Genomic DNA, 27,926 nt, shown 5'->3' with positions numbered 1-27,926 from the left:
TTCCATAATGGAATGTATTCTTTTTGTGTTCACCCTCCCTAAAACTGTCTATCTGACCTAAAGTGGATAGAAAGTCTCATTTATTCAGAAGTTTAGAAAACATCTTGTAGCTGTCCTTTAGATCTTTGAAATGCTGGTTCTTAAACTATTCATTTATGTCATGCTTTTATTTGAGATTTTTAGGTTATGTGGGATGGCAAGAACCATTTAAAATAATTTAAAGGCATTTGATTTATGTTTCGCTTAGATGTGTAACTTGGCACACAAATTATTAGTGAAATGGCATAAGCCAATTTATTGCAACATGTAGGCTAATGTAAACAATAATCGGCCAAAATTGGCCAAGTCTAGCCCTTATTCTGAAATGAATAAACGCATTAATAGAAATAGGCATTAGCCTATCGCATGAGATCCTATGCTTGCCTCTTGAATCAGTGCCAATCAGGTCATGTAGTTTATGTCTTTGCAAATTGTGTTTCCACAATGTGCAACTCGTGTCATTTTTTGCGGAGCCTTGTCAATATGGAAATGACGTGCTCAGGGAGCTTTGGCGAGGCCATAAATGATTCTCTCTCAAACCTCTGCGTTTTCACTGTCGTTCGAACTCGAGGCTATGACAAGCTGTGCTCTCACAAGTGTGTGAGCCACCGGGGTGTGAACAGAGGACAGTGTAATTTAGTTGCCACCACTCGCACTTGGGAAGAGACTGTGTAGTCAGTGACATCACTGCGCATTTACAATAGACTCAAGGTAGAGAGCAGAGCAAAACAAGAAGACATACGAAAAAGCAGGGGACCGCGCGAGGGCCACCAAATGTAAACTACACAGCGATACAGGTGCAGTGAAATTGGCGGCGCACTTAGGATGCAGAAGTCACCTGTGGAAGATGCAAACTTCCTCTCCAAGTTTTTCTTCTGGTAAGAAAAACGTTGTACTTAATTTTTGAATTATGACGTCTTTCAACTGTTCCAGAGAAGTTTAGAGCAGGGCATTTCACAGATATTTTCAGACGATGGACATGACAGTTTCAAAATAGTCATACGTAGTGTGAATTGAAAAGCAAAGCTTTAAATACCGTTTATGTGCTCTTATGGCTCTCAAAGGAAATTACGCCATCCATTTTTTATTCCAGTTGGTCAAATTACGATTGTTTAGCCACCGTAATATCGTATGAAATGCCATTGAGAATGAATCATCTCGCCCAATCTACATACAATACAAAACAGCAGGCTTAGCCTATTATATTATTCACAGCAGTACCGATTACAGCATCCACCAAATGATTCAGTGAAAACAAAATTCTCAAGCATCCTCTTCCAAATTGTAGTGATCTAGTAATAAAATGCCAATAAAAGCGTACAACTTTGCACCATTTTGATGTCTTATAATTCAGCATTCAGCTCTCATGTATTAATTACGTGCACAGACGTACAGTACATCACAGAGGGAACCAACCAAACTATTCTCTCTGTTTGCAGTTGGACATCCCCATTGTTAAGGAAGGGCTTCAAAAAGAAGTTGGAGTTGACAGACGTTTACAAGGCACCTTCGTATGACCTCGCAGATAACCTTTCCGAAAGACTAGAAAGGTGTGTCTGTCGTCATAACTGTGTCTATTGAACCAAATCAAAGAATTCAAATCATCAACTTGTTCTGAAACATTAAACGTATTTGAGTTTGAAATCGATTGCAGGAAGATTTTTTTAAGTTTTTAGTTAGTTTTTTAAAGTTGTATTCCTCCTTTGTACTTGTCCTCCTGAGTTCGCTGGTATTGTCTTTGCCCTTTCAATATATTCTACCCTTGCTCTTTGGCCCTTGCTCACTGCATCTTTTCTCTGTCTCATGTTACATCCTTCTTTTATATATTTATTTCCCTCTGTCTGCACATCTACCAATGTTTTACTGATTCTAGAAAATGCTATATATCTTCAGAACTCATCCTTCCATCCATAATTCTCTAAAATCGTCTCACTCTTCCCCATTTTGTCTCCCTTCTTCAACCTTTCACCCTGATTCTCTTTTTTAGCTGTTACACTCCTTTTTTCTCTGTCCCCCTTATTAAGAGTGAGTAAATGTCACACCTTTGAAGGATTGTGGACGGCAAAAAAGAGAAAAGGGTTTAAGTCACCCGTTAAATGCCACCTGTGTTTTAGCCTCAGAGACAACACAAACACTGTGTCCCACATGCAGGTCTTGTCACGGGGGCCCCTATTGGGTCAGTGGGTGAGGCCATGTCACGGTAAAGCATGCCAACAGACATCTAAACGGGATGTAAATGTTGACCTTTGAAACTTCCAAATACCCAGAGAGTGATGAATACTGGTGGGCATTTAATTTTTTCTAATCATGGCAAACACTGAAGTCTGCTGGGAATTTGAACTTTACCTTTGATTTACAAGTTAGTTATGGTCACTCACTCGTCACTCGGTCTCTCTGTCTTCACTCCTCTCTCTTTCACACACACATTAATTCTCCCTCATTCGTTCATCAAGGCTCCAGCTGAGCCAAATCACCCAGGTTATAAATGAACCCAGCAGAACAATGTGCCAAACTGCTTTACTGTACAGTAACTGCTAGCCAGTCTTTCAGTCATTTCCTGTAACTTTTCTGCATTTGTGTTTACTCTTCTTCAGTAGTAAGTGTTCCTGGTGACTCCATACCCCCCCCCCCCCCCCTCCGTCCCCCCATATGTAACCCTTCTTCGTTGGTTCCTGATGTAGAGAATGGGACCGAGAAGTAGCTTCGTCCAAGCAGAAGCCTCGGCTCATGCGAGCTATCTCCCGCTGTTTCCTGTGGCCGTTTCTTTTTTATGGAGTTCTGTTGTACTTTGGGGTAAGTGTTTTTTTTCCGAGTTTATGTTTGTGTGTGTGTGTGTGTGTGTGGGGGAGGGGGGGCAGACGGATCCTAAAACAGACAAGGACCAACCATGAATAATTAAAATGCCTAGCCATACTTGTCAGGGGTGCCATACAAGCACCTGCCATGTTCTGTGCACAGTGTTGTACCATTCATTGAGAAAACAGCACTTTGCTGCTACCGAATGCATAATGTGGTACATACTGATAAATGAGGGGTATACTTCAGTATGGCAGTATACTGGTGCCATGGCCTTAATCCATGGAGCCTTGGACAAGCATGTGGCACTAAGGTGTCACTATCCCAGTACTCTCAGCCACAGGAGGAAGCCGACAGGTTAGTCCTTAACCTTGTGTGAGTCCAGATGGCATCGGGAATGCCTAGTGACTGCCACTAGGTACAGTGTGAGTTTGTTTGAGTTGGGGTTCATGTCATTGTCATTTGCTCAGTCCCTTTTCAGTTTTTTTTGTCCTTAGTTTATTATTGCCAACATGAAGTCTCTGATGGTATTATGCTATCAACTTGTTGAGTCAACTTGTTATTGCATGGTCGCTGACGTGGCCATCAAGTATACAGGTATCAGGGGCATATTTGACCAGTGTTGAAGCATTTTTGTTGCACTCAAATGATTCTTAGTCTGATGCTTCCAGCGTCACAGACTTCTGTTGTTCAGGATGTTCGAAAAAAGACGCATTACCTGAACGGAGGTTGATATGGCACTGTGTGACATATTTATGAATACCCAATGAAGGTAAATGTTCAACCTAGTTTCCAGTTGTCCATTCGAGATATCTTTCGTTGTTTGTTTGTTTTTTTTACAATTCAGCGGTGGAACCTTTTCAGTTGTCATGAACTGTATCTGCCTTAATCTCTCTCTCACCCTCTTTCAGCATCACCCTCTCTCATACCTTTTGTTTTATTTTATTTTATTGTAAAGTAAAATGTATGAAATTTGTAAGTGAAATGGGTTTGGTTGGAATAAGAAATGGTTGGTGTGGTGAAACTGCTTGGTTAGCTGGCAGTTCTAACTGCCCACTAAAGGTATCTTTAAAAGTCAAAAAAGTCTCTCAGCCCTTTGTCTCATGACCTCTCCATCTCTCTGTCTTTCCACAGGAGGCCTCCAAGACAGTCCAGCCCCAGCTTCTGGGGCGAATCATTGCTTCTTTCGACCCTTTCCATGCCCCAGAGAGGGAGCAGGGCTACTACCTGGCTCTGGGCCTCTGCCTGCTTTTCACTGTGCGTTTCCTCCTCCTCCAGCCCGCCATCTTTGGCTTGCACCACCTGGGCATGCAGATCCGCATCGCCCTATTCAGTCTAATCTATAAAAAGGTGTGTGTGTGTGTGTGTGTGCGTTCTCATGAATGATGACACTACACTTGTCCTTATAAATAATGACAGATTTAATGTTGTCTCACGTTAGAGTTGAGGTCAATAGAATTCCTGAAACGCCAAAAGCTGTCTTGCCACACATGGGTGTGATGGAGATCGGACAAGCACCACATCCCGCATCTACTCATGCAGACCGAAGCCATTGTGACATCCCTGTCACCTCACATTCTAAACCATGTGTCTTTCATGACCTTTGACCCTCTAGACTCTGAAGCTGTCAAGCCGTGTCCTGGATAAGATCAGCACAGGTCAGCTGGTTAGCCTAATGTCTGCCCACCTTAACAAGCTGGACGAGGTAAGCAAACACACCAAGGAGGGTGGACTGTGAAACAAACTGTTCTTAAAAATATATCAAAAAATATGTGAAGAGACATGTTTTAGAATCTTCTAAAATAACGAAATAAGCTTGCTTTAGAACGTTTGGGACTGGAGGTTTATGAATGAATGATGGTTACCTAGTACTGAACCCAATGAGGCGGTTACAGTTTGCTGGAAAACCACTTGTGTCAGTCAACTACGACATTAGTTTAGCTAAATGTTTTTTTAAGCCAACTTTGGATGAGTAGGAACAGACTCAGCGATAAGGGGCGGACGAGGATGGGAGGGGTCTAAAGTTTGTGAAGGGAGGGTGTGGGGGGAGTGTTGAATGTTGATACACTCTGCTACCTGCTTTGAGGCAATTATCACTGGCTGAATGCGACCTGGGCCCAACTCTTTTGATTCTCTTCTCAGAACTACTGTATTCTTTAGTGTCCTGGTTATGTCCTCGGTTTCAAGTTGTCTTCCTATGTGAATCTCCTTTTAGAAACTGTGTCAAACTAATGTGAAACTAATATTTTACTGTTCCCCCTACAGAAAGGGTGTGTGTGGGGGGGTAATGCCAGTAAAATATTAGTTCCACCTGTCTGTAGTAGGCATACCTTAAAAGTGAATGTGTATAGCTAGAGGAGTCAAAGGACAACAGCAAGCAAATTGCACACATTTGGGTTAATAACTAAATAACTGAATAACACGCTCTTGGAAAAGTTTTTTTCTTTTCTTTTTTTTACAAAAGGATTGCGCTTTCATTCATTCATTCATTCATTCATTCATTCATTCATTCACAGTCTTTGAGGATATAAAAACATGCCTCTCTTAAGCTTTAGTAATGAGATGCACATCGGGTACGTTTCCTGAGCTGCTAAGTGGTCTGCCAGATACTTAGTGAAGTAGCATCAGGATCACTTTTCCGTATGGTGGAGCTAGTCTTCCTGGGGGGATGTGGGGGTGTCATGTATGTCCTTATAGTTATGAATATGAATTGTAATAATATGTTTGTATGTGTTCCAGAGTCTGGGCCTGGCACACTTTGTGTGGATCACCCCTCTCCAGTGTATCCTCTGTGTGGGGCTGATCTGGGAGTTGATCGAGGTCAACGGCTTCTGTGCCCTGGCTGCCCTAACCCTGCTGGGCATCGTCCAGGCGTGCCTCTCCCAGAAGATGGGCCCTCACAGGTAGGCCTCAAGCATGCACACATACTCGATTGGACACACACACCAACATGCACACGTGGGCAAAACAAATGGCACATGCTGTACACAGCAACTTGCGCACACAAACACCTCATCCCACCGATCCCCCCCCCCCCCCCCACCCTCCGTATGTCATCGCTGAGCATGAGTTTTCAGTGACCTTGATTTCCCTCAGTTGATCTCTGAGAACAGCATGCCCCGTGCCCCTGAGAAATGTCAACAATGCATGGACGACCCCACCAGCCAATCACTGCCAGGCAATTTCAGGCCACACTTGCAGGGGGAGAGGCTAAGCCTGCAATGTCATCATTGTCTTTTGGTTATGCTAACAAGCTCAAATATATAGTGCAAACGATAAAAGGATATTTGGTGTTTCTCTCATAGAATTTTTAGTACATGCTGATTGTGTGGTGTGCCCACACTCTGAATGGGTTGTGCGAACACTCAGTGTTTCCGGTGTGCATATGTCGGTGTGTGGGAGTGTGTGTGTCTCTGTTTTGTAAACTGTGTGTTTTCCCCTAAGGGTGAAGAGAGCCGGTATGATCAGCCGCCGTCTGGCTCTCACCTCGGAGATCGTGGAGAACATTCATTCAGTCAAAGCTTACGGCTGGGAAGAAGTCATGGAAACCATCATCAAGAATATCAGACAGTAAGACATTCACTCAGCTTTCAGACGACATATCTGCAAACTAACCCCATTGAAAGACACACGGAAGAACACAATATGGAAGAGTGTTTTAGTATAGAGAATGTTGTTAAACGTTGTAATCTCTCTGTCTGAATGACAAAGGCCGGGTTTCCCAGATTCGTTTAGAAGCTCTTGACGCGAAGAGCTTCTTAGGAGCGTTCTAAGAGCGTTCTAGAGCGTTCTAAGAACGCTCCTAAGAAGCTCTTAGTGTTAAGAGCTTCTTAACGAATCTGGGAAACCCAGCCAAAGACATTCTAAAAAACTTAACAGAGCCAATTGTCCCTAACGACGAACACATCAGCCTTGCTTAGTTAGTGGTAGTCTATAAAGCATCCTAGTTTGAAGGAACACTTGATTCTTACATTCCTATATTTGAAAACCAAAAGATCGGATCACAGGCCGTCGCAATGTCCTCATCATGTGATGTCCTTCTTTTTTGTTGTTCGTATGCGTTGATGTATTCATGTAATATACTTGATCAACAGGACACATGTTCAGTTTACGTGGTTTCTTCAAACAAAGTGAATTAAATAAACGCATGATTCGATTTCCTCCGTCCACAAAGGACAAAGAAAATGTTACAGACATAGGGCCTTGTGACTCTGGATCCCTGTTCCTGTTGGTTTGGTTGAGAACTGTTCCATCTATTCCTAGCATTCAAATGAGAGATCCAGTGTACCCTTGTTGGTAAAAAAAAAAAGGTAAAGAAAACCCCCCCCCAGCAAAACAAACTTCAGATCTCCCCTTCCTTCTTGTCCAGGGGCGAGATGACGCTGACACGCAAGATTGGTTCCCTGCGCTACTTCTATAGCGCCTCTTACTTCTTTTCGGCCATCCTGGTCATCGTGTCGGCCATCGTTCCGCACGCGCTCAGCAAAGGCATTATCCTGCGCCGCATCTTCACCACAGCCTCCTACTGCATGGTGCTGCGCATGACCCTCACCCGCCAGCTGCCCGGCTCCATTCAGATGTGGTACGATACCCTGGCACTGGTCAAGAAGATAGAGGTGGGTGAAGGACTCGGTGATGGACATTTAGTCATTTAGCAGACGCTCTTATCCAGAGCGACTTAAAGTAATTACAGGGACATTCCCCCCGAGGCAAGTAGGGTGAAGTGTCTCGCCCAAGGACACAACGTCATTTGGCATGGCTGGGAATCGAACTGGCAACCTTCAGATTACTAGCCCCATTCCCTAACTGATTTTGTGTGTGTGTGTGTGTCGATATGCGTGTGTGTGTCAGTACCCCGAGTTCCACGTCCATTGAGTCAATGAGAAGAGTTCAGAACCTGTTCTCTCTTTGACCAGAATGTTCTGTATCGGGCTATAAGGAAGTGGCGCCATGGCTTGGAAGAGATCTCTAAGTGATTGTGGTAGTGGCACTTTCATGATCAATGAGTGCTAATGGAGTAGCTGAAAGAAGGTTTGGGGTTGCATTATAGAAAGTGTGTTTCAGTTAAGCAAATCACTGTTGTGGTTGTTGTCATTAATACTGTCTTTTTGGTATGTAGATCAAGAATGAACAGTGTGCTTGAGGGGCTGCAGTGGAAAAGAGTACAGTATGGGGCGATGCTTTGGGTTCTGTCAGCGAGTTATGTCAGGCACGCATAGAGTACTTCAGGTGTTTTTTTGGTCATGGTAGCAAAAAGGCTTTTGGGAATAGGCAAGCACACAGAGGAAGTTCTGATTCATGATCCCACTTAAACATCTGGAGGTTAGACAGCAAACACACACACACACAAACTGTCCTAGACATTTCTAAGCATACACCACAGGGCACATTACTGTAGCTGCAGATGGATGAAACCAAACAAGAACACACACACGCTCACAAACACTCCAGCTACCAAAGAGGTCACAGGAAAGTCACACCACTTTTGTATTCATATTATCACTATCTGCCAAACATGCTGTATCTGAGATCCGACTGCGCTATTATGTACAGTGCAGTCACAGCCATGCCTAGGACACAATATGAGTTGAGCATTCTTTCACAAGGCAACTGTTTGTACTGTACTGTACTGTACTGTACTGTGTGTGTGTGTTGCAGATATAATGTTCTGGACAGTTCCCCATTGTTACTGGAATAACACTTGCTGTTTGGTTTGGTGTTTGTGTCTTCTAGGAATATCTCACCAAAGAAGAATACAAAGTGTTGGAGTACAACCTCACCACAACTGAAGTGGAGCTGGTGAATGTCTCTGCTTCTTGGGATGAGGTGTGTGTATGATGTGCTAGGTCTTATCCAAGCGAGTTATTTGACTGAACCAAATAGTTGCTTTCACTTCTTCTCAATATAAGTTCTTTGACTGAACTTCTAGCACATTCAATCACCAATGCCTAGACTGAAATTATCACTATGCATAATAAGATTTAAAATAAAATAAAATTGAAAAAAATTATATTTTATGCAAATAATAAATCATATATTATATACAGTAATATATATTTTCAGCATTTTCAAGCTTAAATGGACAGGATAGTTAAGTGTGACAGGAAAGGCGGGTGAGAGATGGAAAGGAAGACATACGGCATAGGGGCCAGGGCCTAATTCAAACCTAGGCTACAGCGTAGCACATGCGGAATGCTTGCTTTTTGGTTTCTTAACCAACTGTCTAAACTGAGTTGTAAAGTCATTACTTGTGGTGCTCATCACTTACATCCATGATTCTATCCCTGTCTTACCGGAATGTTCTATGTGGTGAATAGAGGAGGGAGGTCCTCTTCCCATCACTGACTGCATGTGCGTCACGTAATCTAAATAACTATTGGTGGAAGTCAATGGTTTAACCAGGAGAAACCTCACCATATAGGAATGTTGATCAAGGGCATAACAAAAGTGATCTGAGGCTCTTGTTTTGCTACTTTCAGTGACCGTGTTCTGTCCGTGCCCAGCCAGCAAACAACGTGTGGAGAATAAACACTGTCCTCAAACACACAAGGAAAACCGCCCCTCTCACTTTCTTCCTCGCTCTTTTCCTTTCCAGGGCATAGGGGAGCTTTTTGAGAAGATCAAGCAAGAGAACAAGGCCAACAGTCACCCAAATGATGACGCCAGCGTCTTTTTCACCAACCTGTATGTTACTCCTGTCCTAAAGAACATCAGCCTGTACCTGGAGAAAGGCAAGATGTTGGCGGTGGCTGGCTCCACCGGCTCTGGGAAGGTAGGAACTGAACTGGGGGGGCTGTGAGGTGGAGGACATATTGTCAGCGTTGTTGGTTTCATATCCCAGTTAAAACACACTGTCTGGATCAAGATGTCTCTGTTGTAGTAAGATGTTGATAGTGCACCACATTGAGGTTTGGAGATAAAGCTCCCCCTGCTTTGATATTAACCACAACGTGAAACGAACAGAAAAGGATTGTCTTGTGTTCTTCTTTAGTTCCTTTGTTCATACCACATTTTTTGGGGGGACGCCATGTTGTGTGTCTCCAGAGTTCTCTGCTGATGATGATTCTTGGGGAGCTGGTCCCTTCAGAAGGGAAGATTCGACACAGCGGACGGATCTCATTCTCCTCTCAAACTTCCTGGATCATGCCAGGAACCATCCGTGACAACATCCTGTTTGGGCTGGTCTACGATGAATACCGCTACAGTTCAGTCATCAAAGCCTGCCAACTAGAAGAGGTGAGGTGCTGAGAGATCTAGTCTTATTCACCGTTGTAGTGTGTAGCTTTATGGCATCATCCAAGGTTTGTGTATATTTTGCTTCTTTTTATTTATTTATCTCGCTGAATGCATTTTTTCTTTGTTTTTTACTTTTACTTTCTCACCTATGTGTTCATCCCTTTTTCACATGCTTTTATTCTGATACCTCTTCTCCTGTTTTACAAGTTATATCTGGGTCTATCCAGGAGTTTTGTGGCATCACTGTGTCATGTTTCCATGGTCTAGCCCCTCCCCCACCCCCCCTTTTTATATGTGTCACTGACACACACAGACACACACCTTGTCTCTGGAGCCTCAGTGGCTGAGTGATGGGCTCTTCAGACTGGAGGCTCAGCGGGGGTCTCTGAATTGCTGTCTCCGACACTCCGGTTGCCATGGGGACCCCACATTGTGTCACCCGATCAGACTTGCTCAACATGCACACAATCATTTGTGTTGACTTGAACATTTTGAGGTGAATAATGTACAGCATATTAATGAGTTATGGTAGTTTAGGGGTTTCACATTCAGACCATCAGAATGGTGTGAACATTTGCTGAATCTACGACATCTGAGGCAAAAAAGATTTAGAAAATATTACTTGAAGGATCTTCCCTCACACAGCCCTCACACAACTCCCCATTAGTTAGGAGAAGTAAAAACAACAATGGCTGTTTCACCAAAACACACAGTGTGTTTTCATAGCAAACAAATAGTGGCCTGCACTATTGACAGCTCCTGTTTCGGTATACTCTTGAATTTGTTCCCTAACAACATGCGTTAAACACTGGCATGAGGTGGTAGTTAGAACAACAATAGGATCGAGGAATGCCTCAACTAACACCCCCTAGGCAAGAAACCTCTTTGAAACTAAATCAGCACTAGTGGCTTCAGTCAAACAATGTTTAACCTGTCCTAACCGAGGCTAATGGATGTTCTGCAACTAATGTTTCACTACTAATTGAACCAGTGCCTCATAGTGTACTATGTTTTAAGCCTGTTTGGAAACTTGCCAAATTATCTTTCATTTCCGACATTTAATCTAACATCATAGGAGTGGAAATGTCAATACAACATACTAACCCAAAGAGAAAGATACTAAAGCAACCATGGTTGGATGTGGTTTGACAGGGAAGAGGGACACTTGTTTTAGGGCGGTCAGACACAAAGGTGGCATTTTGTAGTCTTGAGGCTGTATACAAGGCTGTTGCCAACTGAAGGGCCAGACAGACGTCATGAATGTTCGCTTAACAGTAGCCGTTAGCTTGTAGCTTTGGCGCAAACTGGACACTTTCACAAGTTGGCTTTTCTTTCCCTTTTTTATGTTTAACAACCTTTTAAACAAACTGTTAACTTAATCCCCAATGCTCTCCTTAAAGGACAACGTAAGTTTGGAAAAGGTAGGTCTTCATTTATAGTTGTAGACATTCCTTTTCAAAGCATGCTTTTCAGATCAATCGAAAGAAGTTTAAGATGTGTATGCATTCAAGTTTGTGGTTTGAATGTTTGGAACTATGGAATACAACTTTTGGCACCCCACCAGCGCCATCATCCTCTCTGAATTGTTGTAATGATGAAATGTTTTCATGTGCATTCAGGAGTTACAGACATAAACAAATCTGTTGTTCTCATCCTGTTGTTGTTCCAGTATGCTGTTTTGTTTGTTTGTGTCTACTTTCAGTACAGACTTAAAACGATGTACTGAATATAACTACTGTTTCCAGAAGAAGTGAAACGAGGTACAACATATGACTACAATTCATGCTTGAAAGGGCAATGTGAAAGACCCTTGCAGGAGGCTCCATCCTCCCAGGTATATACACGTATGACACTGTCACCCGCTCCTTTGACCTCGCACAGTACGGCCCCTCACCAAACCACCCAAACAAAGCGCCTGTATTGTACCTTACTTCCCCTCCTTCTGGGTACGCAGTTATATCCATATCTTTAAATGACTATTCAGTAGCTACAGCCACTACAAAGCATGAGCAAGAGATATGTCTTTGTGTTCCATGAAGCAAGAAGATGCAAACTAAAACAGTTTGGGGCCAGGTGTGCCAAGGTCTCGACCCTAAGAACAGCACTCTGGTCTTTGGATGTAACAGAGGGGTCTCGCCATGTGTACAAACTCACAGCGGCCCTTACGAGACGGGGGTTGACTCGCCGAAAAGGGATAGAGCGGCCATTCCCTGACGTCCTCTGGGTGTCCGCTCTGTTCAGGTGAGCAGGGACACGAGAGTGACCGCTGAGTGACCGCTGAGCTAGCTGCACCAGAGGCGATCAAGAGAGCTGCCATAACAAGAGGAAAAGCGTTACCCCCGTTTGATGAATGACACTGCAGACGAACAAGACATGGACGTCTGGAAAAATGGTTCGTAAATTTCGAAAATAAGCCCAATATGTGAGGCTCCAGGGCAGCTATACGTTTGAGTGGTCAGCAGCACTGATGTTCCCCAAGGGACTGTCTTGGCTCGCTTCCTTTTCACCTTCTATACTTTGGATGACACTTGGGTACTACATGGCAAGGTGCCTTCTACAGAGGTGTTCCCATGAACCTGCCATTGTTTGATGTCTAATGGGAGGGCAAGAGGGGAAATACAGGAGATTGGTTAGTTGTAGGTGCCTGCAACAGGGGGTTGATTAGAGAGATTGTGGACTTCAGAAGAAATAAGATCCCATGGTTTCCAACCATGGGGATAACAAAGTGAAGTGGTTCAGTCAAGTCCCTAGGAGTGCACCTGGACAACAGGCTGGAATGACCAAGAAACCACAAAACCTTAAACAAGAACAGCTTGTGTCAACTCTACTTCTTGAAAAAGGATTATCTCCATTGATGTATGACCAAGGCTGAACATTTTCAACCAGCCTATAGGGAGTGCTATCTTCTGGAGTCCCCCCATGAAACCAGCGGAGGCTAGCAAGCTGGACAAACTGGTCAAGAGATCAGACTTTGTCCTGGGGGGTCAGGCTGGACACCAGAGGTGGCAGAGAGACAAATGCCCATCAAACTACCGGCTACATGATCAGGCTAAGGAGACCTTTAAGTAAGTAATTGTGCTGTGGTGCTCATCTGAACGTCTGAATGGCCTTGCTAACTACTGGTAAAAGACCCATCAATGCTTCCTTGACTGTGTGGGTTTGATGGACCCAAATCTGCACAAAAGTGGCTCGGACCTAAATGTACTTACCACACTTTATGGACACCATTAGGTTGCATGCCTTTGGCAGGTTTGGTGCTTAATAGACATACCAAGGATTATTTTCATTCACTTTTCTATTTGCACTGATGTATACTGCTGTTGTTGAGCTCATCGTAAATGAGGATGAAGATGTGCAATTTCTCCCCTGGGATCAATAAAGCACTACCGGTACTCTCTCCATACAGTGGATCACGCCCCCTTCTGAGAATTCTCTTCGCCCCGGGGCCCCCCATCCACATAGTAGCGTCGCATCTCTCACTGACATGATTGAGAGAACCTGTTGAGGAGAGTGTGAAGTTCTTCCCTCAGAGTGAGAGAAGGTCCCTCTGGCACTGCTGTCGCAGTGGCTCAGCCCAAACAAGGGGTGTCACGGTGGGTACGCACCCCTGTCCTGAACAAGCACGGTGGTTCCTCCTTGATGTTTGCCGTGCCCTTGGGATCCACTGTGACAGTGACTGATAAACAGTTTTATTACACTTTTTGTTGGGCCCAAACATTCCTGAAGCGTAGGTGGAAGCACATTTTCTTCCACTGTCCACTGTGGAAAAAACGGCATCATTTGGAATACTAATAATAATAAGACCATCTATAATAACAAACTTGATTAAGATTAACTTTTCATACAAGAAATTCTGCTCAAAGTGCTTCACAATAAAGAAATCAATTGGGAGTGTGAGTGCTTCAGAAAAGAACAAACATAAAAAATGCAATGAAATAAAATGTAGTTGAGTCAGGAAGTGTCTGTTGGCGTGATTGAAATGAAAGATGAATCATGCCAGAGTGGTACTGTTTCCACTGTACTGACTTAAATTTGTGTTTGTGATTTTGGTATTATTTACACATTCTGAAAGTGATGCAAAAGTGAGGAAGTACAACATCTGTATTTGTTTATTTCATCATTCAACTTCCTTCTATGTAATTCAGAACAGAATGTGACATTGTGCTGGTCTACATCACAGTTGGTGCTGTAAAGGATCAATTAGCATCATTGGAAACATTTGCATATCATCAAAAAACACAGTTTGACATTTTTGTTAAAGTCTCAGTAGCCGTTTGACACCCCTCATCTTCACCTGTATGAGGGAAAGGGCCTCTGTCATCTGGCTGGTCATTGTGTGTGTGTGTCTGTGTGTGTCTGTGTGTGTGTGTGTGTGTGTGTGTGAGTCTGTGTGTGTCATACTGTGTGTAACCTTCCTTGTTTTCCCTTAGGACCTGGCCCTGCTACCAGAGAAAGACAAGACTTCCCTTGTAGAGGGTGGGGTGACTCTCAGTGGGGGTCAAAGGGCACGTATCAGTCTTGCCAGGTATGTTGCATCACACACCTGAGTGTCACTCAACAGTCCTCACTCACCATGGCACCTGTCATCTAAGGAATATTTCATTTTTAATCAACTGGAACAAGTTCATGTTGAGTAACTCAACTCTGTCCTGCTGTTTTAAGCAATACTCAAATTACAACATTTCAGTCTATAATGTGGCTTAATCAAATTAATAAGTCAAATTCACAATTATGAGCCATACGTGAAACCCTTTTAGTGATTTACCTCAACTAAAAATATGATGTACATCTGATCTTGATTAGTTAAAAAGTTGTTGTAAAATCCTCATCCAGCAAGGATTATTGTATTGGAGATATGATTGTACACACAATCATATCTCCACTCATTATTTATTGGTGTAGTGTAGTATATTTTGCTGGGTTTACAGAGAGAGGCATTTTAGCCAGCAATCATTATGGGGAATGAATTGTCAAGATTGATTGTTACAATGACTTCCTCATTTAAACCCTGTTTGATGGATTGTTTTACATGCGTGTCTTTTTGTGCATGTGCAGGGCTGTGTACAAAGATGCCGACCTCTACCTATTGGATTCGCCTTTCACACACCTGGATATAGTGACAGAGAAGGAGATCTTTGAGAGGTCAGTACAATAATAAAGAATCTTTTGAAGGTGGGGAAGGGGCTGGTTTGGAGACGTACTGGGAATGTTCAAGGTCAAAGCTGTTCTTAAACATTATAGTCATGTGGTAGGTCAAAGGGGTATTTCACGAAAATACCTTTTTTTCAATGGGGACTGTTCTTTCTTCATATGTTTTAGGGAATTGGCCAATAATAAATAACAATATCTTACAGTTTCATGACTTTACCTTTTAATGGCAGGTGCTTTTGTAAACTCATGGCCTCTAAAACACGTATAGTGGTCACCAGCAAACTGGACCACCTCAAGCGGGCCGACAAGATTCTGCTGCTCCACAATGGCATCTGCTACTTCTATGGCTCCTTCTCTGAGCTTCAGGCACAGCGCCCGGACTTCAGCTCACTACTCCTCGGTCTCGAGGCCTACGACAACATAAATGCTGAGAGGCGAAGTTCCATCCTGACCGAAACCCTCCGCCGGGTCTCTGTCGACGAATCGGCCGGTCTACGAGGTTCTGAGCCCTTTCGCCAATCCTTCCGCCAGCACCCACCGCCTATCATTATCGCTGGATCCCAAGGCACGCCCGGAGTTGACGGTCACACGGAGAAACGTAAACAGTCCCTCATCCTCAACCCACTAGCAGCCGCCCGCAAGTTCTCCTTCATTGGAAACTCCCAGCAAAACGCTAATGGCCCTTCGAACACCATTGAAGACGGAGTACGGGAACTCTCTGAGCGCAAGTTTTCAGTTGTTCCTGAAGATGACCAAGTGGAGGAAGTTCTGCCCAGGAGTAACCTGTACCACAACGGGCTGCAGCAGCTCAGCGGGCAGCGGCGCCAGTCGATGTTGTCATTTATCACCAATGCCCAGGGACAGGGCCAGAGAGAGCACCTACAGTCCTCCTTCAGGAAGAAACTGTCCATTACACCTCAGTGCGACCTGGCCTCAGAGTTAGACATCTACGCTCGGCGCCTCTCTAAGGACTGTTCGTACGATATCAGTGACGATGTTAACGAGGAGGACATGAAGGTAAGGTCTACAATGACATGGCTCGCCATCAGTCGTCTTGAATCTTGAAATGTGGGTGTTGATAACTATATTTGAACTTCTTGTCAGTATTTCGTTAAATACACATATGTACTGCATCTGAATCTCAATTGTACCACTCATGTCCCTTAGTCTGAGGTGTTTACAGAGATGCATATTGTATTTATCATTTGATCAAAGAAGCAAGATTCCATTAAAATATCAAAATGTACTGTGTGCAGGAATGCTTTGCCGACGAGAAGGAGAACGTCTTTGAGACGACCTCGTGGAACACCTACCTGCGATACATCACTACAAACGGGAACCTGGTCTACGTCCTTATCTTCATCTTTCTGGTGTTTGTGATAGAGGTACGCTTACAAGATTAGTGTCAGGATCACATTCGGTGTTCTCATAACTTATGGCAATCTACAGCATCGTCCTAAATGTGTTTCCTTGATGCAGGTTACTGGCTCCGTCCTTGGCATATTTCTCATTACAGAGTACGTTCCTGTTTGTTTTACTTGAAAAATCTTCCACAATATGGGTTTATAAAAAATATTAAAAAACAGTCCCTTTGGCCCAGTGTCGTATGGTCACCTAAATTCTGCAGCTTTTCTCTAAATCCTTTTTTCACCTCCCGCCTTCCAGTAAGATCTGGAGTGAAGAGGCCAACCCTTTGGCATCAGACTTTGTTGACACACAGCACCCCAACAGCTCACAGTCCAATTCCCAGCTGGGTGTCATCGTCACGCCCACCAGTGCGTATTACATCATCTACATTTACGTGGCGACTTCCGAGAGCGTGCTGGCGTTGGGCTTCTTCCGAGGCCTCCCATTGGTCCACACGCTGCTTACCGTATCCAAGAGGCTCCACGAACAAATGCTGAGCGCCGTGCTCAGGGCACCGATGGCCGTCCTTAACACCATGAAAACTGGTGAGACGCTCGCTGGATACTGAAGACTTACACACTTGAATGGTGTATAACTGACAGGAATGCTTTGTTACTGCGTGGAACTGCCTTCAGCAGGTCCGTACTAAACACGTTGTTCTGGTGTTTTGCTCCACCAGGTCGGATCATGAACAGGTTCACCAAAGACATGGCCACCATTGATGACATGCTGCCTCTAGTGCTGTTAGACCTCATTCAGGTGAGTAGCTAGCAGCTCCCAAACATCCCCTCGTGAAGATCAATAAAGTCTGTCAGTCTCTCATCCTGCTGATGGATGGGTGGAGTTTCTACTGAAAGACTAGAAACGCTATAAAAACAACTAAAACGCATTTTAAGTCAAGCGGCAATATGAGTTGTAAAGGTATGAATGAACAGCATCAAAGTACTAACCAAAATTCTCATCGCCCTTTCGACATTTCCCCCGCATCGTCATGTCACTCATTCATCCATACTACCTTTCTCCTTCCATACCCCCGTCCCTCGCTCCCCCCAGTTGACGTTGATAGTCCTGGGGGCCATCTTCACCGTGTCCATCATGCGGCCGTACATCTTCATCGCTGCCATCCCCCTGGCCTGCATCTTCCTGACCCTTAGGAAGTACTTCCTGCGTACAGGACAGCAGCTCAGACAGCTGGAGGCGGAAGGTGAGTCTGGGCTAGGCGCGGCTGTCGTCGCAGCACAGCGGAAGTGCGAGCAGGGGTGTAGACAGAGTGCATGGGGTATGAGTTACTGTAAGTCTGCCTTGACTCTTGCCGTGGGATGGATAAGCTTGTTGACGTTAGGACATTAGTCAATAGCTTTCAAAGTAGTTGTGCAAGTAGTTTGGAATAGTTTTAAATAGTGTTTAAATGGGTTGAGTGGCTCTGACTCTTTGTTTAAATATATGTTGTTCAGTTACAAGCTGCTGTTGCCATAAATGCTTCAAAGCCTTAATAGAAAGCATAGAGACAACCAGCAATGAGAAAATAGGAAAGGGAAAGACAGAGGAGGGCGGCACAACGACCGCACTCATCTTGTCCGTTAGCGGGCACAGATACCAGGGCTGGCATGCTGCCAGAGTTCAAAGGTCATTCTGACAGGCGAAAACAGGGTGGACACCAGAGGATGGATGAGTCAGCCTAAGGGGTATTTACCACTATGAACAGGACGTGGCTGCGGACTGGCATGAGGTCAGCTCTCTTCCAATCAGAATTAAGATTCCATAACATGTGGTGCCATAAAAGAAATCAGGACATGTAAATCAGTCATTGGGTCCTTTTAATGGGTTGGAAAGTCCTTCTGACACTGTTTGGTTTAGGATCTTTAAAATATTGGATCTTGGGTTTCCAGAAGTGTAAGCTCATCTGTAATTGCAAATGCTTTCATTGGCAAAAGCAAATGGATGGAGTTCTCCCATTGTCCTATGTAAGAGAATGTTGCATCTGCGTTGAGGAAATGAGAAGTTTTCAAAGTATTCCAACTATTCCCACCATGTTTCGGGGACGCACTTCCGGCCTACATCATGTCACCAGCCGTGTGTGTCGCCAGCGCGTTTTCCGGTGCCCTGAAGAGCATGGAGGGGTCAGAGAGAAAATCGTATCCGGAACATCCTCTGGCCCCATCCTGGTATCATTCTATCGCTTCCCTGCACTGACAAAACACATCCACACACACGTTTTACTGAAACATCTAGTATACCCTCGAGTCTGTGTTCTTGATGTGCACAGTATAAAGTTCAAATCCACATGCATACTTACATAAGGACACACTGAAGGTATAAACATACACGTGAAGATTGGAGGGCATGTGCGATGTAAGATAATCAACAGTCTGTGTGATTACAATACAGTCTTTGACTATTGTAACCACTCACTATTGTGAGTTCTTATATAGAGATTGGAGGGCACACTTTGAGGCCTTCTCACCTGTGTTTTGTTTGGGATTAAAACCTTTGAGTATTTTGGAGCGAGACCAATGTATTATTTGTTAGTAGGCCTCTGTTTTCTGTGGCAGATACTGAAAGTGTACTAGACTCAGCCCATGCTAGCTCCCTCGAGTTACATTAAAGGCGACGTTGGGTTTTGTCCAAGATTAAAGGACAGCAGGATCCAGGTTGATCTTTACAGAAGCTTTCTTCAGTTGTTCATATGAATCCTGAACCACTAAGCATGAGAGAGCAAAATGGTTATGCGTGACTGTCACTTTATTTGCTCTAGTTAGCTAGTTAATGTTAATGGTTGAATGACAGAAAAGTTATAATGAAGTTCATTGAAGTGTAGTTTTTTCTGTATCCTTTTTTTCTCATACATGTATTGTCTGTTGGGGTTTTTTTTTGACAGGAAAACAGTGTTAGACAATATTAGACTCTAAGACAACTGTTTGCCACATACATTGCATGGTCAATACTTACTAAATGAAATCCCTAATCAGGTTGAAGTTAAATGAAGTCCAATTATGCAAGTTAGCATAATGGATCCATGGCAAATCCAATACGATATAGTTTATTCATTTGTAAATTGCTTTACTGTGCAAACAGGTTTACATTGTCAGTTTTTTTGTTCTCTGCCATGACCTCTGAGGCTCTTTCTACTGTACCATCGGCTTTATTATTTCCTTCCTTCCTTTGACATTTTCCGCCTGCCTTTCCAGTTTAACAGTATAGCATGATACGTTACTGGACATACACAGACCAAGTGCTCTGACAGCTTGTTGGAATCCTTGTCCCTTCTGATTGTAAAGGTGAATTCAGGAGGACTGGAAGTAATTTGTTAATAATTGTGTCTGTTAAAGTGGGTAAGTGATATGGATATCTTTCCATTAACATGGCAAACAGGTGCCTACGTAGTTTACGATAAAGCCTGTCATTGTTACGGGGTGGTGGTGGTGGACCCAAGTGCACAACACAGACACGCCAAAAAACAGAGGGATGGTCCAGAGGGGTTTAATGTTGGGGTAGGTGCAGAGGAGACTGATGGTGATGACAAAAACAGACAGGACGGCAGGGTAGGCTGTACGGGGTCTGGCTGGGAGGCAAGGTTGGTGATCCTGGAGGCACAGGCAAAAAGTTAGTTCAGGAATAACACAACAAATAGTCTTAACAGGAACCGGGAGCATACTACCGAGGGTAGACGAAACTATTATCCGGCGATGAATGATGTGAAAACCAGGGTTGATAAACAGCAGGGCTGATGAGTTGATGGGAGACAGGTGTGAAGACTGAGGCAGAGTGAGTGGGTAATTGGGACCGGAGACCATGGCCACACCCACAACAGGGGAACACAAACGACCCGCCACTAGGGGGCAGAGGGCATGACAGTCATGACATGGGAAAGAGACCATTTGTGTGTTCCGTCTATCCCTCCTTCACTTAACCCCCCCACCTTCACCCCCACCCCCACCTCCACCTTCACCTCCACCCCTCCAGCCCGCAGTCCCATCTTCTCCCACCTCATCATCTCCCTGAAGGGGCTGTGGACCATCCGGGCGTTTGGCCGCCAGTCCTACTTCGAGACCCTGTTCCACAAGGCGCTCAACACGCACACTGCTGTCTGGTTCCAGTACCTCTCCACGCTGCGCTGGTTCCTCTTTCGCTGTGACATCATCTTCGTCTTTTTCTTCTCCGCCGCGGCCTTCATTGCTGTAGGAACCAACCGTGAGTTCGATTGGGGGGTGAAGAAGGGCATGTTGATGGAAAGAGGGTTAAAAAAACAAGTGTGTTGGTGATTTATTCATACTTGAATTCAGAGCGGCTCATCTGATGAGCCAAGCTAAATAGGAATTCCATGTGGGCTAGAATAACTGGGTGATTTGGATGACGTGCTTCAATTCTTTTTTCCCTTCATCCCCTCTTTAAACCACTGAAAACTTTGTAGGTTTTGAGATCAAATCCAAAGCAGCAAAATGTGTATACAAAAAACTGAATAACCTTTCACTTGTAATTTACTGTTAATTTGAAGTGTGTTTCTCTCATTTAATATCCTTTAATTGAGCATGTCCCCATTTCCCTCCGCCTATGAAAGCAGTTAAATGAAGGGCCCTGCACTTGTGTTCACCCAAACACGTGCGCATTAAAAAGCATGTCATGTGGTGTGACGCAATGGACAGTTTGTTTATGTAGGCAGTCAATTTGAGGTCAATTTCACAGCCCATTGGCTTGCAAAAGTGCCTGTGCAGGACTGCTTTGTATCACAGGAGTAGCAGAGGAGGTAGTATAACCTGCATGCTGATACGTGCTGTGTGTACATGGCTGTGCTCTTCAGAGGATAAGCCTGGGGAGATTGGCATCATCGTAGCCCTTGCCATGCTCATTCTGGGGACTTTCCAGTGGGCTGTTATCACCAGCATTACTGTGGATGGACTGGTATGTACAAACACACACACACCTCCACAAATCGATACTAAATATTTGCATTCAGATATTTCAGTTTCAATAGGCATTATTCAATATCCCTGACACTTTCACTCCCACGTTAGTGAAACCTTGCTGTATGTTGATGTGGATCCTCATGGTTTGTTGCAGGCCAGTGCCCAGTTCTCCTCAGTTAAACTCGACTGTGTTTCCAGATGCGGTCGGTGGACCGAGTCTTCAAGTTCATCGACCTGCCGTCGGAAGAGCCTCGGCCCAGCGGGGGTAAAGGCCTGGACCTGGTCATCAACAATCCTCACGCCCAGGAGAACTGGCCCAACCAGGGCCACATGGACATCCAGGGCCTGACGGTCAAGTACACGAAGGCTGGCCGGGCCGTGCTGCAGAACCTCTCCTTCACGGTTGAGGGGGGTCAGAGTGTAAGTCTGTTGGAGTGAGAGTTGGGAAGAAGGTGTGTGTGAGTGTGTGTGTGTGTGTGTGTGTGTGTGTGTGAGTGTGTGTGTGTGAGTGTGTGTGTGTGAGTGTGTGTGTGAATTTACGGAGAACAAAGTGAGATTAGTGGTGCATATTTTATTGTTTCAAGGCTGTGAGGGTGTAAGGAGTAATGGTGTAGTTGTGTTTCCCAAATGAGTTCATGTTATGTATATGAAGCTGATTCCTTGCGACAGTTTTGCTTTCACGCGAGCAGAGATGAATTTCACTCAGCCACTCTCGCCTGTGAGTCTTAAAGAGCCAATTAGAGCTTTAAGGTTCACAGTAATGTGTCCTCAGGGAGACCATCCGGGGATTAGCCTGCACATGTTATTCCTTTAGCTTAGCTATTAGCTCCTGTATCACTTTAGCCTGAACATTACCTCACGTTAGCACTTTGGCCCAGCCATTAAATTGAGCTCTCTGCTAAAGCTCTAATTACTGTATCACTGAAACCTCTGCTTGGGGGAGTTAAAGAAGGATATTGTATATAGATGACCTTGACTCCCATTGCATATGTGTACTGTACTTCTTCTTTGTACTGTAACATTGAAAACATAGTTGTAGAGAAGCGATGTCACCATTGTAAAATCATAAAATGTATAAATGATTGTGACCATCAGTTTGGCTGTAAGACAAAAAGGGACCTAATCAATACTTGGTCTGCAGAAGGTTCATTGTTGAAAATGTATAATCCTATTTTATTGTATGAAGGAGTCTGGTCTCAACTGAAATTATGAGGGAGTCATGGTAATACAATTGCTGGAGATTGATCCATAAGTACTCAAATTACTTGTGAGCAAACGTTTTAGTCACAGGATGGAAATTTGGTGATCATTTAGCTCAGTTCTAAGACTATAGATAATTGTTCACACCTCCCAAATCTTATCTCAGTTAGGGGAAATGCATGACCTATTATTTTCCATATTTTGTGTTGAATGGAGGTTAATCTCTAGGTTACCAACACAAGTAGCTTACTCGAATAATACGCCTTAATCAATAAAACGATCAGGACATTACCAAGCCATCTACCAACACATAGATAAGAACTGTTATACTGTCCTCTGCTGGTTGTCAGTGGTATGGCTATGGTAATTGTGACAGCCACAGACCCTTTCTACAATGTACGGTACTGCAGGTTGAAAATGTCCAGGACAAGTTTCATAAAATATACCCATTAGGGATATTTGACTATAATTGGCAGCTAGACACAAAGCTACACACAAAGGTTTCTTTGTGAAGCTTCTGTCTTCATGAACCTCTCCTCTGGGTGGCAGGTGGGAGTCTTGGGGAGGACAGGGTCAGGGAAGAGCACCCTTCTCTCTGCTCTGCTGCGCCTGGCATCTACAGATGGAGAGATTACCATCGATGGAGTCTCCTGGAACAGCGTCTCCCTGCAGACCTGGAGGAAAGCCTTCGGAGTGGTGCCACAGGTAAGAAAAACTGTCGTGGAGCACACTGGTATCTGTGTACGAGTTAAATACTGTAAACCATCCCAAAACCTATCTGTACATGGAGAGTTAGGTCGCAAAAGACTCAATGGGTATTGAACAATTATGAACTATTCCCTTTCACCCTTTTTTACATGATGTGATGAAATAAGCAAAGAACGTTTTTTTGAGAAGTCTTTTGTCTTCAGAAAATCTTCATCCTTACTGGAACGTTCCGTATGAATCTGGACCCGCACACTCGTTACAGTGACGAGGACCTCTGGAGGGTGGCTGAGGAGGTGAGCAGTGTTGTTCCAGATCTCTCTGTCACGCTTGCACTGCTCTTACCTGTTCCAGATCTCTCTGTCACGCTTGCACTGCTCTTACCTCTACATGTTTCCATCTCTCTTTGATCCTTGTATCTTGTCCTGTCGCATTCTCCCTCTTCATTTTCTCTCTACAGCAAATCCTTGCATGGCTCTTTTCCATGACTCTTGCCCTTGTCTGGGCTGTACGTACGCTCCACAATAGCACCAACAAGTTATTTACAAATATTCCACTACTAAGTCATTTCATGTTCTGCGATGTCTCCAGGTGGGTCTGAAGTCTGTGATTGAGCAGTTCCCTGACAAGCTGGACTTCCAGTTAGAGGACGGGGGCTACGTCCTCAGTAACGGCCACAAGCAGCTCATGTGTCTGGCCCGCTCGATTCTCAGCAAGGCCCGCATCCTTCTGCTGGATGAGCCCAGTGCCTACCTGGACCCTATGTGAGTCAGAACACAAACAAGGAATTCCATCTTACAAAAAAACAAGCATAGTGCTTTTCGATTCAGCTTGGCAATGTTCTGATTACCTGTGTTGTCAGAAAGCGGTTAGATGTGATTGATGTGTGTGTATGTGTGTGTGTGTGTATGTGTGTGTGTGTGTCTGTGTGTGTGTGTGTGTGTGTGTGTGTGTGTGTGTGTGTGTGAAAGGTATGGAAGGTTATAGCTGAGCCCAAACAGGTTTGGGTATTTGATGACATATGGTGACAATCCTAGGACTTACCGTAATGTCCAGTTCCTGTGTGTGTGTGTGTGTGTGTGTGTGTGTGTGCGTGTGTGTGAGTGCGTGTGTGTGTGTAAGGTCTTTATGGTAAATGATGCTTGTAATTAGCGGTTTCTGATGACGCTGGTTCTAAAACAGCTCTGTTGCTTTCATCTGAACCACAAATGGGAAGAAACTATTTGTGTGTGGGAGTAAAAGAAGAAGGAAATAGAGTGTGACAGAGATAATGGCTTGTATTATGTGGCATTATGTGATAATGACATGTATTATGTGGCATTATGTGATAATGACATGTATTATGTGGCATTATGTGATAATGGCATGTTTGTCATTAGAAATCTAAATAACAATATCAATTATACATGTTGGCCAAATGTAAAGAGAACTGATTGTGCTGAAAAAGGAAACCAACTGGCACATGGCAAGTCAAACTGGAGTCAACGTTTGTCTGGGTGTGCGCACTTGTTTCTGTGTGTGTGTATTGCAGAACGTTGCAGGTACTGCGGAAGACACTGAAGCAGTCGTTCTCCAACTGCACTGTCATCCTGTCAGAACACAGAGTGGAACCACTTCTGGAGTGCCAGTCTTTCTTGGTCGGTATACACCCACCCACACACACACACACACACACACACACACACACACCACTCAGCTTCCGACACCAACTCTATTCCACAAACACTATTCACATTCCATCTCCCTATGAAGCATTATAATCTCCTCTTCCTCTGTCTACGTCCATTATAATGGTGCTACCCTGCCACCACTGAATTAGATAAACCACTTAGATAGTGTAACTTCTGTAAGATCCATTATCAATCCCATGACTGATAGGCATGTACATTATCATGTGTGTAGTTGTGTGTATGGGTGTGTGTGTGTTTTTTTAAATTCAGTTCTCATAGTATGTACTGTATGGGATCGTTTGTGTTGAACGTATGAAACAGATATTGTATTTTAATGATTGTCAGGGTATTTTTGCCACGTCAACATTGCTTTGACACTGTTAAACAAAACGATTCTCCCGACTCCGCCCCCCACAGATGATCGAGGGCAGCTCCATAAAGAGGTACGACTCCATCCAGAAGTTGCTGAACGAGACCAGCCACCTGAAGCAGGCCATCAGCCAGGCGGAGCGCCTCAAGCTCTTCCCGCTGCACCGCCTCAACTCCAGCAAGCGCGCCCCGCAGACCACCAAGATCTCCTCCCTGCAGGAGGAGGCTGAGGAGGAAGTGCAGGACACTCGCCTCTGAGGTGGGGCTGGAGGGTGGAGAACACTCGCCTGGGGTTGGAGTCTGTAGAGAGGGAAAGGGGTGGGAAGCCTTTTTAACTGACAAAGTCATTTGGGGAATTCACTTTAATGAGTCTGAGGCCCAATATAATTACCCTGTAACTAGTGTTAATGACGTTAGCTCGTGACTTTGTACTATGAGACAGTAGTCGGCACTATCTGCTGTTTTCTACAAGACGACTGATTCGAAAATATTTGGGGAAAACAGTTTATTTCAAAGGGGTATATGTAGGCATGTATAAAGCATGTGAAAGAGAATCTGAGCATCATGCATGCCATAGATATTTTCTAATACTTTGATAAATGCTTTCAACATTCATACACTTTTTTTTTGCTTTCATGTCATATTTATGTTGTTCCTGTCATGACTTAGCAACAGAATGTGAATTTAGGCCACTTTCTGATGTCCTCCCACATACAATGACACCTTGGCAGTCAGGTTTTCTTAGGCTACTCTGTACTAGAGACAGACCTTGCTCAAATATATAGTACAGCACTTTTCAATACAGACATTTGTCTATCTTAAAACATTCGATTGGTAGCCTGAGACAGACAAACTAAGATTACTGTGTTGTTTTCAAACACCTGCTAGGGGGAGGGGGGGTGTTTAAATGAGCAGGTCTATATTTTACTAACAGTCATGACAGCAAATGTTGAAATGACATTTATTTTAGAATTGGAAGCAATCAGAAAGTGGAATGAATTCATATACTATTCCTATGGACTGTAATGAATGTTAAACAACATATGTGGAGATGTCATGAATGATCTCTTGACATGCTTATGTATACTCCTTTCAAGTGAAATCAATGTGTTTTGGGTTATTTACACTCATGAGCAACACTTGTTCAGTGGTAATTACATAGGTGTACTGTGTGTTGTTGCATAGGTGGTAAATCGACTTGTAATTATGCAATGATCTGTAACAGGGCCTGAAAAACCCAGAGAACCATCTTAATTCCTCTTTGTTCCCAATTCTGACCCAAATTAGACCAAACATGACTAACTGGATGCAGTTTCATGCTTTTATGATCATTCCAAGTGCCTTTGCAGGATCATTTTTGAATATGGTGAAATATATTTTTTGTTTTAAATTACTTTTTTGTACTAGTGGCTATTCAATCAACATGTTGATTGGAACCATTTTGGGAGAAAAAAGTAGTATATACGTGATGAGTATATACACAATACATTTGCATGAATGAAAGACCTAAAACCTAATTCAGCATCAGGATTTTCCATTGTCTCAAACTTGAAAGGTAACTGGCTGTAAATCAAAGTAGGATGAGGGTGTACCTCTACATGCTGATTTGAGATCAGATTAGCATTCTGTTGTTCTGACTAATCTAGAAACTGCATTGAGATTATCTGGCTGTAGAGCTGCGTTTACAAGGGTCTTTGTTAAAAGTCTACCCACTGTAAATACACATGACAGTGATGGCACGGGTGATGATACCATGCACAAGTGGTTAGATGCCCTTATTTTTCTATGTGTATGCACTTTAAAAACACCTGAGGTACTCTTTTGCTTTTTCCCCCATGGTGGTATAATAGAGAGGAAAAGTAAATGATCGAATGCTGTATGAAAACGACACCCTAATTATACGTGATTTGATGGAATTCAGAATTCAAAATATTCTCTCTTCTTTTGGCACATTGTTCCTTAGAGATCGCTAATGATTTTATAATACATTGATGCGAGATTTTTTTTCTTTTTCGACAATGTCAATTAAAACAAAGCATGTTCTTATTCATAGGAAATTGACACAAATGTTGAAACATGTATGAAGATTTCATGTATCAATTTCATATCTATAATCAGTTATATTTCCAGTAAAAATATGATTTTAAGAGGACTGTGTTTATTGGTGTAACAACTAAGTCAGGATGAACGTTGTGGGGTCAACAATGCAGTTTAATGGTTGTGCTGAAAGGAAGCTGGACATTTCTTTAAACATCTATTATACAGATCAACATCAAAGGCTGAAATATTTCCTGTACGTATTACAAATGTTGAGTCAAAAAACACATTTTCCTTCTTGAAAAAAAAAAAACCTTAAACACAAATGTAAAGAAGGAAACAAAGAAGGCAAACAAACCAAAAATGCTTTTATATATTTAATATTTATATATTTAATATTTTTGTTTCGGGC

General features: G+C 43.6%; 1 protein-coding gene across 1 annotated transcript; it reads left to right on the top strand.

Annotated features, from left to right (window-relative positions):
• The first annotated feature begins 568 nt into the window (after positions 1-568).
• Positions 569-27,624, top strand: cftr (CF transmembrane conductance regulator). The gene is made up of 27 exons (XM_047034840.1): positions 569-917; positions 1,479-1,589; positions 2,721-2,832; positions 3,970-4,185; positions 4,451-4,540; positions 5,575-5,738; positions 6,280-6,405; positions 7,205-7,451; positions 8,569-8,661; positions 9,431-9,607; positions 9,880-10,071; positions 14,502-14,596; positions 15,127-15,213; positions 15,453-16,239; positions 16,479-16,607; positions 16,702-16,739; positions 16,888-17,174; positions 17,309-17,388; positions 17,683-17,833; positions 20,593-20,820; positions 21,428-21,528; positions 21,732-21,953; positions 23,283-23,438; positions 23,645-23,734; positions 24,030-24,202; positions 24,970-25,075; positions 25,526-27,624. Exons 1-27 carry the CDS (start codon positions 865-867, stop codon positions 25,733-25,735), a joined length of 4,521 nt encoding a protein of 1,506 aa, XP_046890796.1. The 5' UTR covers positions 569-864; the 3' UTR covers positions 25,736-27,624.
• The last annotated feature ends 302 nt before the right edge of the window (positions 27,625-27,926 follow it).

This window comes from Hypomesus transpacificus, chromosome 14 (assembly GCF_021917145.1).
Source record: "Hypomesus transpacificus isolate Combined female chromosome 14, fHypTra1, whole genome shotgun sequence".
In the NCBI taxonomy this organism is placed as follows: Eukaryota; Metazoa; Chordata; class Actinopteri; order Osmeriformes; family Osmeridae; genus Hypomesus; species Hypomesus transpacificus.
The sequence above is the reverse complement of the archived record's forward strand: the minus strand, read 5'-3'. Positions and strand labels throughout refer to the sequence as shown.